Raw genomic sequence first — 12,342 nt, forward strand, 5'->3', positions numbered from 1 at the left:
GGTGAGAAGCTGGGAAGTGAGTGTTACAGGCAGAGGGCACAGCCTATGCAAAGGCCCTGAGGTAGGAATAGGAGTAGAGGGGATTGGGTAGGAATGAGCTGAGGCAGGTGGGGAGAAGATGGGGTTTGGTAGGGACACAGCCCGAGTGATGTAGACCTGATTGTCAGTCTTGTCTATACCGGCGAGGAAGAGGATCTTGGCCAAGAGGAGACACACGCAGAGGTGCAGGTGGAGGTAGGTGATGTGATTTCGGATGGAGCGACACAGCAAAAAGGTGGCGATGGCCAAGACGAGGCACACCAAGGAGATGATCATGCCCACGTGGCTAATGACGTACAAGGAGAAGTCCATCTGTCAGGAAGGAATTCCATAGTTGGCCTGAGAATGGGATCAAAATCCTCCCAGGTGGGAAGAACAGTTATCTAAAACCCTGGCTCGGGCAAAATTAGCTTAGCGGCCTTTTCTCCCTCTAATACTCAGTGAACTAGATATTGTCCTTCATTATCCTTTGTAATCAACTGGCATCCACCAGCACCTATTCCCAGCCCTGTCCTATGCGCTACTCCAGGTATGACTGGGACTGGATGTCCACAAACTACATCTCCCAGAATCCTTGGGAACTAAGGTCCTGGATGTAATTTAGGTTCTCCAGTGAGATACATCTGTGAATGTCTTGGAATGCAGAAGGGAGGCAAATATCAGCTTTTGGCAGACAGGAGTGAGCTTAATTCCACATTTCCACTGTCCAGTCCCCAATTTCATGGTGGAGTGGGGTGGCAAAAGGACAGCAGCAATTTCTGACCTCTGAGTTATAGCTGCATTGGGGGATGATCTTGAAGCCAAAATCGAAGTGACAGCCCCCTGACTTCAACTCCTCCATCCCCTCCCAGAGATTTTTGTGAGCACCCACTTCCCTATATTAAATCCCTTTCTGCTTGAAATACCTGGGGTGTTTTTTCCTTCCTGTACTGCATCCCAATTGATAATGCAGACATTCAGGAATGCTCCAACTTCAGGAACATGACAAGCTAAGTTCTTCTTCTATGCCATTTATTCATAATTAATTTTAAAATTGCTTTTAAATGTATCTGAGTGCTTTCTGTGGGTTAAAGATATGCCAGGCACCATCTTATGAGCACCTCTCTATGATATCGTCACCAAGTGGTTAGGAAAACTGACCATTGACTGAGCGCCGTAATCCCAGCACTTTGGGAGGCTGAGGTGAGTGGATCACCTGAGGTCAGGGGTTCAAGACCAGCCTGGCCAACATGGCAAAACTCTGTCTCTACAAAAAAAAAAAAAAAACTGGGCATGGTGGTGGGCACCTGTAATCCCAGCTACTCGGGAGGCTGAATCAGGAGAATCACTTGAACCTGGGAGACGGAGGTTGCAGTGAGCCGAGATCGCGCCATCGCACTCTAGCCTGGGTGACAAGAGCGAAATTCAGTCTCAAAAAAAAAAGAAAAAAGAAAAGAAAACTGACAAATTTCTAGTTGTATGAGTTTGGACAAGACATTTAACTGCTCTTTGCCCTCAGTTTCCTCATCTGTTAAAAAGAGAATATTAACGGTAAGTGCCTTACGGAGTTGTTGTGGGAGGAGTAAAAGAAAACATTTAAAGAACAACTGTGCCAGAAACATACTATATAAATGCTAGTGATCATCAGCATTTTTGTTATTGTTCTCATTTTTGAGATGAGACAGCTGGGCTCAGTGCAGAGAAGTTAAGTGACTTTTCCAAGAAAACACAGCTAGAAAGTGGTAGAGGCGGGACTTGAAACTCAGTCAGTTTTGTTCTGGATCCAGTTCTCTTAAATCCTAAGCCACATGGTCCTTAAAACCGCACGTACTTATGGTCTCCCTGGTAGGGAATTAAACGTTCGGTCTACGATAATAGGAAAGGATACTTTTTTTTTTTTTTTGAAACAGTCTCACTCTGTCACTCAAGCTGGAGTGCAGTGATGCGATCTCGGCTCACTGCAAGCTCTGCCTCCCGGGTTCACGCCATTCTCCTGCCTCAGCCTCCCGAGTAGCTGGGACTATAGGCGCCCACCACTACGCCAGGCTAATTTTTTGTATTTTTAGTAGAGACGGGGTTTCACCGTGTTAGGCATGATGGTCTTGATCACCTGACCTGATCCGCCCGCCTCGGCCTCCCAAAGTGTTGGGATTACAGGCGTGAGCCACCAAGCCCGGTGAAAGGATGCTTCCTACAACACTAATGAGGACGTCCTTCCTCTCTGCCTAATCTACTCATTCACCAAGGCTTATTTCATATTCTGTTTCCTCCCAATCTATCATCGGTTCTCTTGGAAACACCTCAGAATTCTTTTTTTTTTTTTTTTTTTTTTTGGTGAGACAGAGTCTCACTCTGTTGCCAGGCTGTTATGCAGTGGTGCCATCTCGGCTCACTGCAACCTCTCCCTCCCAGGTTCAAGCCATTCAAGCGATTCTCTGGCCTCCGCCTCTGGAGTAGCTGGGACAGCAGGCATGCATCACCAAGCCCAGCTGATTTTTGGATTCTTAGTAGAGATGGGGTTTCACCATGTTGGCCAGTGGTCTCGATCTCTTGACCTCATGATGCACCCGCCTTGGCCTCCCAAAGTGCTGGGATGACAGGCATGAGCCACTGTGCCCGGCCAACACCTCTGAATTCTTACAGCATTCCTTCTTGACCCATTTGCGTGTTTTAGTTGAAAGAGACTTCCCCAGATTTGAATTCCACCTGCCCCAATTTCTAGCTTAAGGACTAGATGGGCCACTTTGCCCATTCTGTGAAATGCGTCTGAAACCGCTTAACTTAAAGAGCCCAGCACACTGTAGGTGCTCATTAAGTAAGATCTGTGATTGCTCCAGTGCCTGGCCCTATTTAGGGTCATTATTTCTCATTGTATATTTGAGTTTCATGGCCTTCCAACCAGACTGTAAGTTCTGCAGGGGCGATGGCATTTCACCTACCCCTTCTGTCCCCATGACTCCGTCCCACGACACCCATCCCCATGGGAGACACACGACAGACGTTTAATCAATATTTTCCCATTGGATTTGGAGGCAGATACTCTGCCTCAGGGAACAAATCATCATTACTAACCGTGAGCTCCCCAGAAGCCATGATAACAGCAAGATTCGCCATCCGATTACAGCTGCAGACGGTATGTATCTCAGAAGCTTCCAGGATCACACAGCCAAAGGATGTCCATCTTCCACCCTTCACATCAGTGCTCCAGGAAACACAGATAGGCCTCTCAAACTCCTGTTTTGGCTTAAAAACCCCAAAAACATTAAAAAAAAAAAAAAAAAAAAAAGGCCCTGGTCACCTGAGAATCCCCATCAAATGGATTAAATGTGACCATCCTCAAGAGTCACTGGGAACAAGAATACACAGGGTACGTTCTGAGGGAAGGGGGGAAAATGCTGATATTTCATTATGCAGTGAGGGCCAATCTGATGGGGCAGTTTACATTCCTGTTGCTAGAAGAAAACTCCTCCTTTCATCAAATCCATAATAAGGCCTTCTGCATAGTCACTCATTATTCACTTATTCATTCAATGTGTGGGTTTTTTTGTGTCTGTGTGTGACTGAGTCTCACTCTGTCGCCCAGGCTGGAGTGCAGTGGTGCAGTCTCAGCTCACTGCAACCTCCGCCTCAGGGTTCAAGTGATTCTTCTGCCTCAGCCTCCCAAGTAGCTGGGATTACAGGTGCCTACCACCATGCTTGGCCAATTTTGGTATTTTTAGTAGAGACGGGGTTTTACTATGTTGGCCAGACCAGTATTGAACTCCTGATGTATGTCAAGTGATTCACCTGCTTTGGGCCTCCCAAAGTTCTGGGATTACAGGCGTCTGTCACCATATCCAGCTAATTTTTGTATTTTTAGTAAAGATGGGGTTTCTCCATATTGGCCAGGCTGGTCTCAAACTCCTGACCTCAAGTAATCTGCCTGCATAGGCCTCCCAAACTGTTGGGATTACAGGCATGAGCCACCACACCCAGCCTCGTTCAACGTGTTTTTATTGAATACCTATTACATGCCTTGATCTGTGCCGTTTATGGGAGACATTAGTAAATAAAATAGACGCAGTTCTTCCCCCAAGGAGATCATAGTGCAGTGGGAGGAAAAACATAGAAAAGCCAGGTAAGCAGAGAAATATTTTTAGTAACAGTTTAAGAACAACATGCTTTAAGAATGTATACTAGAAAGGTGGGCATGGTGGCTCATGCCTGTAATCCCAGCACTTTAAGAGGCTGAGGCGGGTGGATCACCTGAGGTCAGGAGTTCGAGACCAGCCTGACCAACACGGTGAAACCCTGTCTCCACCAAATACAAAAAGGTTAGCTGGGCATAGTGGTGGGCACCTGTAATTCCAGCTACTCCGGAGAATGGCTTGAACCGAGGAGGCAGGGGTTGCAGTGAGCCGAGGTTGTACCATTGCACTCCAGCCTGGGCAACAAGAGTGAAACTCCATCTCAAAAAAAAAAAAAAAAAAAAAAAAAAGGCTGGCGCAGTGGCTCATGCCTGAAATCCCAGCACTTTGGGAGGCCGAAGCAGGCAGATCAGGAGGTCAGGACATCGAGACCATCCTGGCTAACATGGTGAAACCCCGTCCCTAGTAAAAATACAAAAAATTAGCCAGGTGCAGTGGCAGACGCCTGTAGTCCCAGCTACTTGGGAGGCTGAGGCAGGAGAATGGCATGAACCTGGGCAGTGGAGCTTGCAGTGAGCTGAGATCGGGCCACTGCACTCCAGCCTGGGCGACAGAGTGAGCCTGATCAATTCAACAAGAAGAACTAACTACCCTAAATATATATGCACCCAATATAGGAGCACCTAGATTCATAAAGCAAGTCCTTAAGGACTTACAAAGATAATTAGACTCCCACACAATAATAATGGGAGACTTTAACACCCCATTGTCAACAGATCAACAAGACAGAAAGTTAACAAGGATACCCAGGAATCGAACTCAGCTCTGCACCAAGCAGACCTAATAGGCATCTACAGAACTCTCCACCCCAAATCAACAGAATATACATTCTCTCAGCACTGTATCGCACTTATTCCAAAATTGACCATATAGTTGGAAGTAAAGCACTCCTCAGCAAATGTAAAAGAACAGAAATTATAACAAACTGTCTCTCAGAGCACAGTGCAATCAAACTAGAACTCAGGATTAAGAAACTCACTCAAAACCGCTCAACTACATGGAAACTGAACAACCTGCTCCTGAATGACTACTGGGTACATAACAAAATGAAGGCAGAAATAAAGATGTTCTTTGAAACCAGTGAGAACAAAGACACAACATACCAGAATCTCTGGGATACATTTAAAGCAGTGTGTAGAGGGAAATTTATAGCACTAAATGCCCACAAGAGAAAGCAGGAAAGATCTAAAATTGACACCCTAACATCACAATTAAAAGAACTAGAGAAGCAAGAGCAAACACATTCAAAAGCTAGCAGAAGGCAAGAAATAACTAAGATCAGAGCAGAACTGAAGGAGATAGAGACACAAAAAACTCTTCAAAAAATCAATGAATCCAGGAGCTGGTTTTTTTAAAAGATCAACAAAATCGATAGACCACTAGTAAAACTAATAAAGAAGAAAAGAGAGAAGAATCAAATAGATGCAATAGAAAATGATAAAGGGGATATCACAACTGACACCACAGAAATACAAACTACCATCAGAGAATACGATAAACACCTCTATGCAAATAAACTAGAAAACCTAGAAGAAATGGATAAATTCCTGAACACATACACTCACCCAAGACTAAACTAGGAAGAAGTTGAAGCCCTGAATAGACCAGTAACAGGCTCTGAAACTGAGGTGATAATTAATAGCCTACCAACCAAATCCAGGACCATATGGATTCACAGCTGAATTCTACCAAGGTACAAGGAGGAGCTGGTACCATTCCTTCTGAAATTATTCCAATCAATAGAGAAAGAGGGAATCCTCCCTAACTCATTTAATGAGGCCAACATCATCCTGATACCAAATCCTGGCAGAGACATGACAAAAAAAGAGAATTTTAGACCAATATCCCTGACGAACATTGATGCAAAAATCCTCAATAAAATACTGGCAAACTGAATCCAGCAGCACATCAAAAAGCTTATCCACCATGATCAAGTGGACTTCATCCCTGGGATGCAAGGCTGGTTCAACATATGCAAATCAATAAATGTAATCCAGCATATAAACAGAACCAAAGACAAAAACCACATGATTATCTCAATAGATGCAGAAAAGGCCTTTGACAAAATTCAACAGCCCTTCATGCTAAAAACTCTCAATAAATTCGGTATTAATGGAACATATCTCAAAATAATAAGAGCTACTTTTGACAAACCCACAACCAATATCATACTGAATGGGCAAAAACTGGAAGCACTCCTCTTGCAAACTGGCACAAGAGAGGGATGCCCTCTCTCACCACTCCTGTTCAACATAGTGTTGGAAGTTCTGGCCAGGGCAACCAGGCAAGAGACATAAATAAAGGTATTCAATTAGGAAAAGAGGAAGTCAAATTGTCCCTGTTTGCAGATGATATGATTGTATATTTAGAAAACCCCATCATCTTAGCCCAAAATCTCCTTAAGCTGATAAGCAACTTCAGCAAAGTCTCAGGATACAAAATCAATGTGCAAAAGTCACTAGTATTCTTATGCACCAATAACAGACAGAGAGCCAAATCATGAGTGAACTCCCATTCACAATTGCTTCAAAGAGAATAAAATACCTAGGAATCCAACTTAGAAGGGATGTGAAGGACCTCTTCAAAGAGAACTACAAACCACTGCTCAATGAAATAAAAGAGGACACAAACAAATGGAAGAATATTCCATGCTCATGGATAGGAAGAATCAATATTGTGAAATGGCCACACTGCCCAAGGTAATTTATAGATTCAATGCCATCCCCATTAAGCTACCAATGACTTTCTTCACAGAATTGGAAAAAAACTACTTTAAAGTTCATATGGAACCAAAAAAGAGCCCACATTGCCAAGACAGTCCTAAGCCAAAAGAACAAAGCTGGAGGCATCATGCTACCTGACTTCAAACTATACTATAAGGCTATAGTAATCAAAACAGCATGGTACTGGTACCAAAACAGATATAGACCAATGGAACAGAACAGAGCCCTCAGAAATAATACCACACATCTACAACCATCTGATCTTTGACAAACCTGACAAAAACAAGAAAGAGGGAAAGGATTCCCAATTTAATAAATGGTGCTGGGAAAACTGGCTAGCCATAAGTAGAAAGCTGAAACTGGATCCCTTCCTTACACCTTATACAAAAATTAATTCAAGATGGATTAGAGACTTAAATGTTAGACCTAAAACCATAAAAACCCTAGAAGAAAACCTAGGCAATACCATTCAGGACATAGGCATGGGCAAGGACTTCATGTCTAAAACACCAAAAGCAATGGCAACAAAAGCCAAAATTGACAAATGGGATCTAATTAAACTAAGGAGCTTCTGCACAGCAAAAGAAACTACCATAAGAGTGAAGAGGCAACTTACAGAATGGGAGAAAATTTTTGCAATCTACTCATCTGACAAAGGGCTAATATCCAGAACCTACAAAGAACTCAAACAAATTTACAAGAAAAAAACAACCCCATTAAAAAGTGGGCAAAGGATATGAACAGACACTTCTCAAAAGAAGACATTTATGCAGCCAACAGACACATGAAAAAAATGCTCATCATCACTAGCCATCAGAGAAATGCAAATCAAAACCACAATGAGATACCATCTCATACCAGTTAGAATGGCGATCATTAAAAAGTCAGGAGACAACAGGTGCTGGAGAGGATGTGGAGAAATAGGAACACTTCTACACTGTTGGTGGGACTGTAAACTAGTTCAACCATTGTGGAAGACAGTGTGGTGATTCCTCAAGGATCTAAAACTAGAAATACCATTTGACCCAGTCATCCCATTACTGGGTATATACCCAAAGGATTATAAATCATGCTGCTATAAAGACACATGCACACGTATGTTTATTGTGGCACTATTCACAATAGGAAAGACTTAGAACCAACCCAAATGTCCATCAATGACAGACTGGATTAAGAAAATGTGGCACATATACACTATGGAATACTATGCAGCCATAAAAAAGGATGAGATCATGTCCTTTGTAGGGACATGGATGCAGCTGGAAACCATCATTCTCAGCAAACTATCGCAAGAACAGAAAACCAAACACTGCATGTTCTCACTCATAGGTGGGAATTGAACAATGAGAACACTTGGACACAGGAAGGGGAACATCACACACCGGGTCCTGTTGTGGGGTGGGGGGAGGTGGGAGGGATAGCATTAGGAGATATACCTAATGTAAATGACGAGTTAATGGGTGCAGCACACCAACATGGCACAGGTATACATACGTAACAAACCTGCATGTTGTGCACACGTACCCTAGAACTTAAAGTATTATGATGATTATAATAATAATAATAATAATAATAATAATAATAATAAAGAAGCAACAACCACATAGCAGGATCCAGGATCCAATCAGATCAAGCCCTGGCATCACCCCATGGCAGCATCCAATCAGATCACGCCTTCCTGCATCACTTCATTGTAAGATGCAATCAAATCGCAGCTCATTACCCACTGACTATAAAACCTGCCCCAGTCCCCCAGCTTGGGGAGACAGATTTAAGCCAGACTCCTGTGTCCTTCCTTGGCAGTCTTGCAATACACTTCTCTCTCTACAAAAACCCCGTGCTTCAGTGTTTGGCTTCCTGTTGCACATGGGCAAATGGACCTAGTTCTCTTTGGTAACAGTGGGAGACCTCATTCCTCTAGCGGTGGCTTCTGTTAATTGACTTGAATTGCTAGAAGTTGTGGAAGCTCACCGACCACAATAGCTTCCCATAAAAAATGAGAGTTAAGGAAATCGAGAGACGAGGAGTTCCCAAGAGGTAGACAGGAATCTCAGCAGAGACCTCTTCACAAACCTGAATGTTCTCCAGAGTGTAGATGACTGGATCTGAGAAGCCATCTTTCTTCTCCCCAGTCATGATGCCCCCAACGACTCGAGAATTCATCTTCAGCTTGATCTTCGAGGTGGTCAGGGGAGCCTGGTGGTCTTGGAAGAAGCGTTCGTTTAAAACAGACTCCACGCCCACAAAGGAGACAAAAGCCACACCAGTGGTCCCTGCAGGTTTCCCCAAATGAAAAAAAGAGGGAATCGTTTGCTCAATAGTTATTATAGAAGATCGAACACACACACACACACACACACACACACGAGAGAGAGAGAGAGAGAGAGAGAGAGAGAGAGAGAGAGAGAGAGAGAGAGAGACATGCACCTCACTGTGCTGCTCCGAGATTAAAATAACCAGCGGGCTTCTAGGTTTAAAAAATAAACCTCTGGCGGGGCATGGTGGCTCACGCCTATAATTCCAGCACTTTGGGAGGCCGAGGCGGGTGGATCACAAGGTCAGGAGATCCAGACCATCCTGGCTAACATGGTGAAACTCCGTCTCTACTAAAATACAAAAAATTAGCCCGGTGTAGTGATGTGCACCTGTAGCTCCAGCTACTTGGGAGGCTGAGGCAGGGGAATCACTTGAACCTGGGAGGCGGAGCTTGCAGTGAGCCAAGATCGCACCACTGCACTCCAGCCTGGTGACAGAGCAAGACTCCGTCTCAAAACAAAACAAAACACAAAATGAAACAAAAACTTCCACAGCTGGGCAGAGTGGCTCACGCCTGTAATCCCAGCACTTTGGTAGGCCACGGCAAGTGGATCACTTGAGGTCAGGAGTTCAAGACCAGCCTGGCCAACATGGTGAAACCCCATCTCTACTAAAAATAAAAATAAAAAACACTAGCTGGCCATGGTGGCAAGTGCCTGTAGTCCCAGCTACTCGGGAGGCTGAGGCACGAGAATCGCTTGAATCCAGGAGGTAGAGGTTGCAATGAGCCAAACATGCCATTGCACTCCAGCCTGGGCAACAGAGCAAGATTCCATCTCAAAAAAAAGAAAAAGAAAAAGAAGAAGGAGAAGAAGAAGGAGGAGGAGGAGGAAGAGGAGGAAGAGGAGGAGGAGGAGGAAGAAGAAGAAGGAGGAGGAGGAGGAAGAAGAAGGAGGAGGAGGAGGAGGAGGGGAGGAGGAGGAGGAAGTGGAGAGAGAAAGTGCTCAATTTATGATGTCTTGGGGGACATCCAAGGGGTCCCTCCATTAGCTTGGCAGTGGGAGATGAAGCCTGGGGGATGGTACTGTCTGGTTGGGACAGGAAGCTGTGGACAGCAAGCCACCCAGGTGCCGAGGCAAGAGATCGAGGGCACGAGCTGTTCCAGTATAATAAAATATGTAAAATAAGAATAGTCTTACTAGATATAGATAATAGATATGATTATGTATGAATATCATTAATCATTAGTTTGTAACAATGACTCTTTACTCCAATATTATAATAATCCTTGCTCTACAATTGTAACTTAGGAAAAACCAAGCCATACAGAGATGGGAGCTGAGGGGACATAGTGAGAAGTGACCAGAAGACAGGAGTTTGAGCCTTCTGTCACGCCCGGGCAGGGCCACCAGAGGGCTCCTTGGTCTAGTGGTAACACCAGTATCTGGGAAGATGCCCGTTGCCAAGCGGACCGTGGTCTAGCGGTAGCGTCAGTGTCAAGGAAAAACACCTGCTACTTAGCTGACACGGAAGACAGGGAAAGGGAGTCCCCCTTTCCCCGGAGGGGTTCAGAGAAGACTCTACTCCTCCATCTCTTGTGGAGGACCTGACATCAGTCAGGCCTGCCCACAGTTATCCAGAGGCCTAACCATCTCCCTGTGATGCTGTGCTTCAGTGGTCATGCTCCTAGTCCGCTTTCATGTTCCATCCTGTACACCTGGCTTTGCCTTTTAGATAACAGTAGCAAATTAGTGAAAGTACTAAAAGTCTCTGATATGCAGAAATAATGGCATAGGCTGTCTCTCTCTCTCTCCTCTCTTTCTCTCTGCCTCGGCTGCCAGGCAGGGTAGGGTCCCCTGTCCAGTGGACATGTGACCCATGTGACCTTACCTATCATTGGAGATGGCTCACACTCCTTACCCTGCCCCTTTGTCTTGTATCCAATAAATATCAGCTCAGCCTGGCATTCGGGGCCACTACCGGTCTCCACGTCTTGGTGGTAGTGGTCCCCCGGGCCCAGCTGTCTTTTCTTTTATCTCTTTGTCTTGTGTCTTTATTCCTACAATCTCTTGTCTCCGCACACGGGGAGAAAAACCCACCAACCCTGTGGGGCTGGACCCTACAGGAAGTGGCATAGGACATATCCCTGTCTCTCTCTTTCTAACTCGGCCTCCCAAGGTGTTGGGATTACAGGTGTGAGCCGCCACGCCCAGTGACCTTCAATTCTTTTCCCTCTCTCCCCCACGTTACTGGTGCTCCAGCCCACTCTACTTTTAGTTCCATGATCATACGAAGCTTTTTTTCAACACAGAGCCATAGCTTGCACTTCCTGTAACACACTCTCTCCTACTTTCTTTACGTATTCCTCAGGACTTCGCTTAAATATCTCTTCCATTTTTCACACTGTGCTTTTACGTGAAAGTATTAACCACAGTGTTAATCATATGCATAGATCAGATCAGGGGCTGGAAAACTGTGGCCTATGGGCCAATCTGGCTGTCACCTACTTTTTAAAATAAAGTGTTATTGAAACATGCGCAGGCACATTCATATACATATTGTCTATGAATGCTTTTGCACTATAATGGTAGTTAAGTCGTGGTGATAGAGGTTGTATTCATTGCAATGCTTAAAATAGTTACTAACGAGCCCTCTACAGAAAAAGTTTGCCATCCCTGACACAGATTAGCAGTGTCCAACAGAAATATAGTATGAACCACATATGTAATTTTAAATTTTCCAGTACACATTTTTTAAAAGTAAAAAACCAGATAAAATTAATTTTAATAATATATTAACTCAGTATAAGCCAAATATTATCATTTCAACATATAAATACGATATTTTAAAATGTAAAAATACATTTCAAATATTGCATATTTTAAAATTTTAAATATTACATATTTTTAAAATTTAAATATTTTAAAATTTTAAATATTACATATTTTAAAAATTTTAAAATTTTAAAAATTTAAATATTTTTTATTTTTACATTATTTTAAATACAAAAAAATGACTAGTGAGATGTTTTAATCCTTCTTTTTGGGCACCAAGCCTTTGAAATACAGTGTTTATTTTAGGTTTACAGTAGTTCTCAACCTGGCTTAATCAAATTTCAGTTGCTCAACAGCTGAATGTGACCAGTTCATATCATATAG

The 12,342-nt window shown here is 43.7% G+C and overlaps 1 protein-coding gene across 3 annotated transcripts in view; it reads right to left on the reverse strand.

Moving 5' to 3' along the window:
- ADGRE1 (adhesion G protein-coupled receptor E1) overlaps positions 1–12,342 on the reverse strand; it is a 58,710-nt gene that overhangs the window by 15,311 nt on the left and 31,057 nt on the right. For 2 of the 3 annotated variants that reach the window (XM_073017050.1, XM_073017049.1), the window contains 3 exons: positions 9,002–9,201; positions 3,091–3,261; positions 157–351 (listed from right to left, as the gene is read on the reverse strand). In XM_073017050.1, the coding sequence (XP_072873151.1) occupies positions 157–351; positions 3,091–3,261; positions 9,002–9,201 (566 nt within the window). The remainder of the gene's footprint in view (positions 1–156; positions 352–3,090; positions 3,262–9,001; positions 9,202–12,342) is intronic. The other variant, XR_012093257.1, reaches the window with a different exon arrangement.

The sequence above is a fragment of the Chlorocebus sabaeus genome, chromosome 6 (genome assembly GCF_047675955.1).
Source record: "Chlorocebus sabaeus isolate Y175 chromosome 6, mChlSab1.0.hap1, whole genome shotgun sequence".
In the NCBI taxonomy this organism is placed as follows: domain Eukaryota; kingdom Metazoa; phylum Chordata; class Mammalia; order Primates; family Cercopithecidae; genus Chlorocebus; species Chlorocebus sabaeus.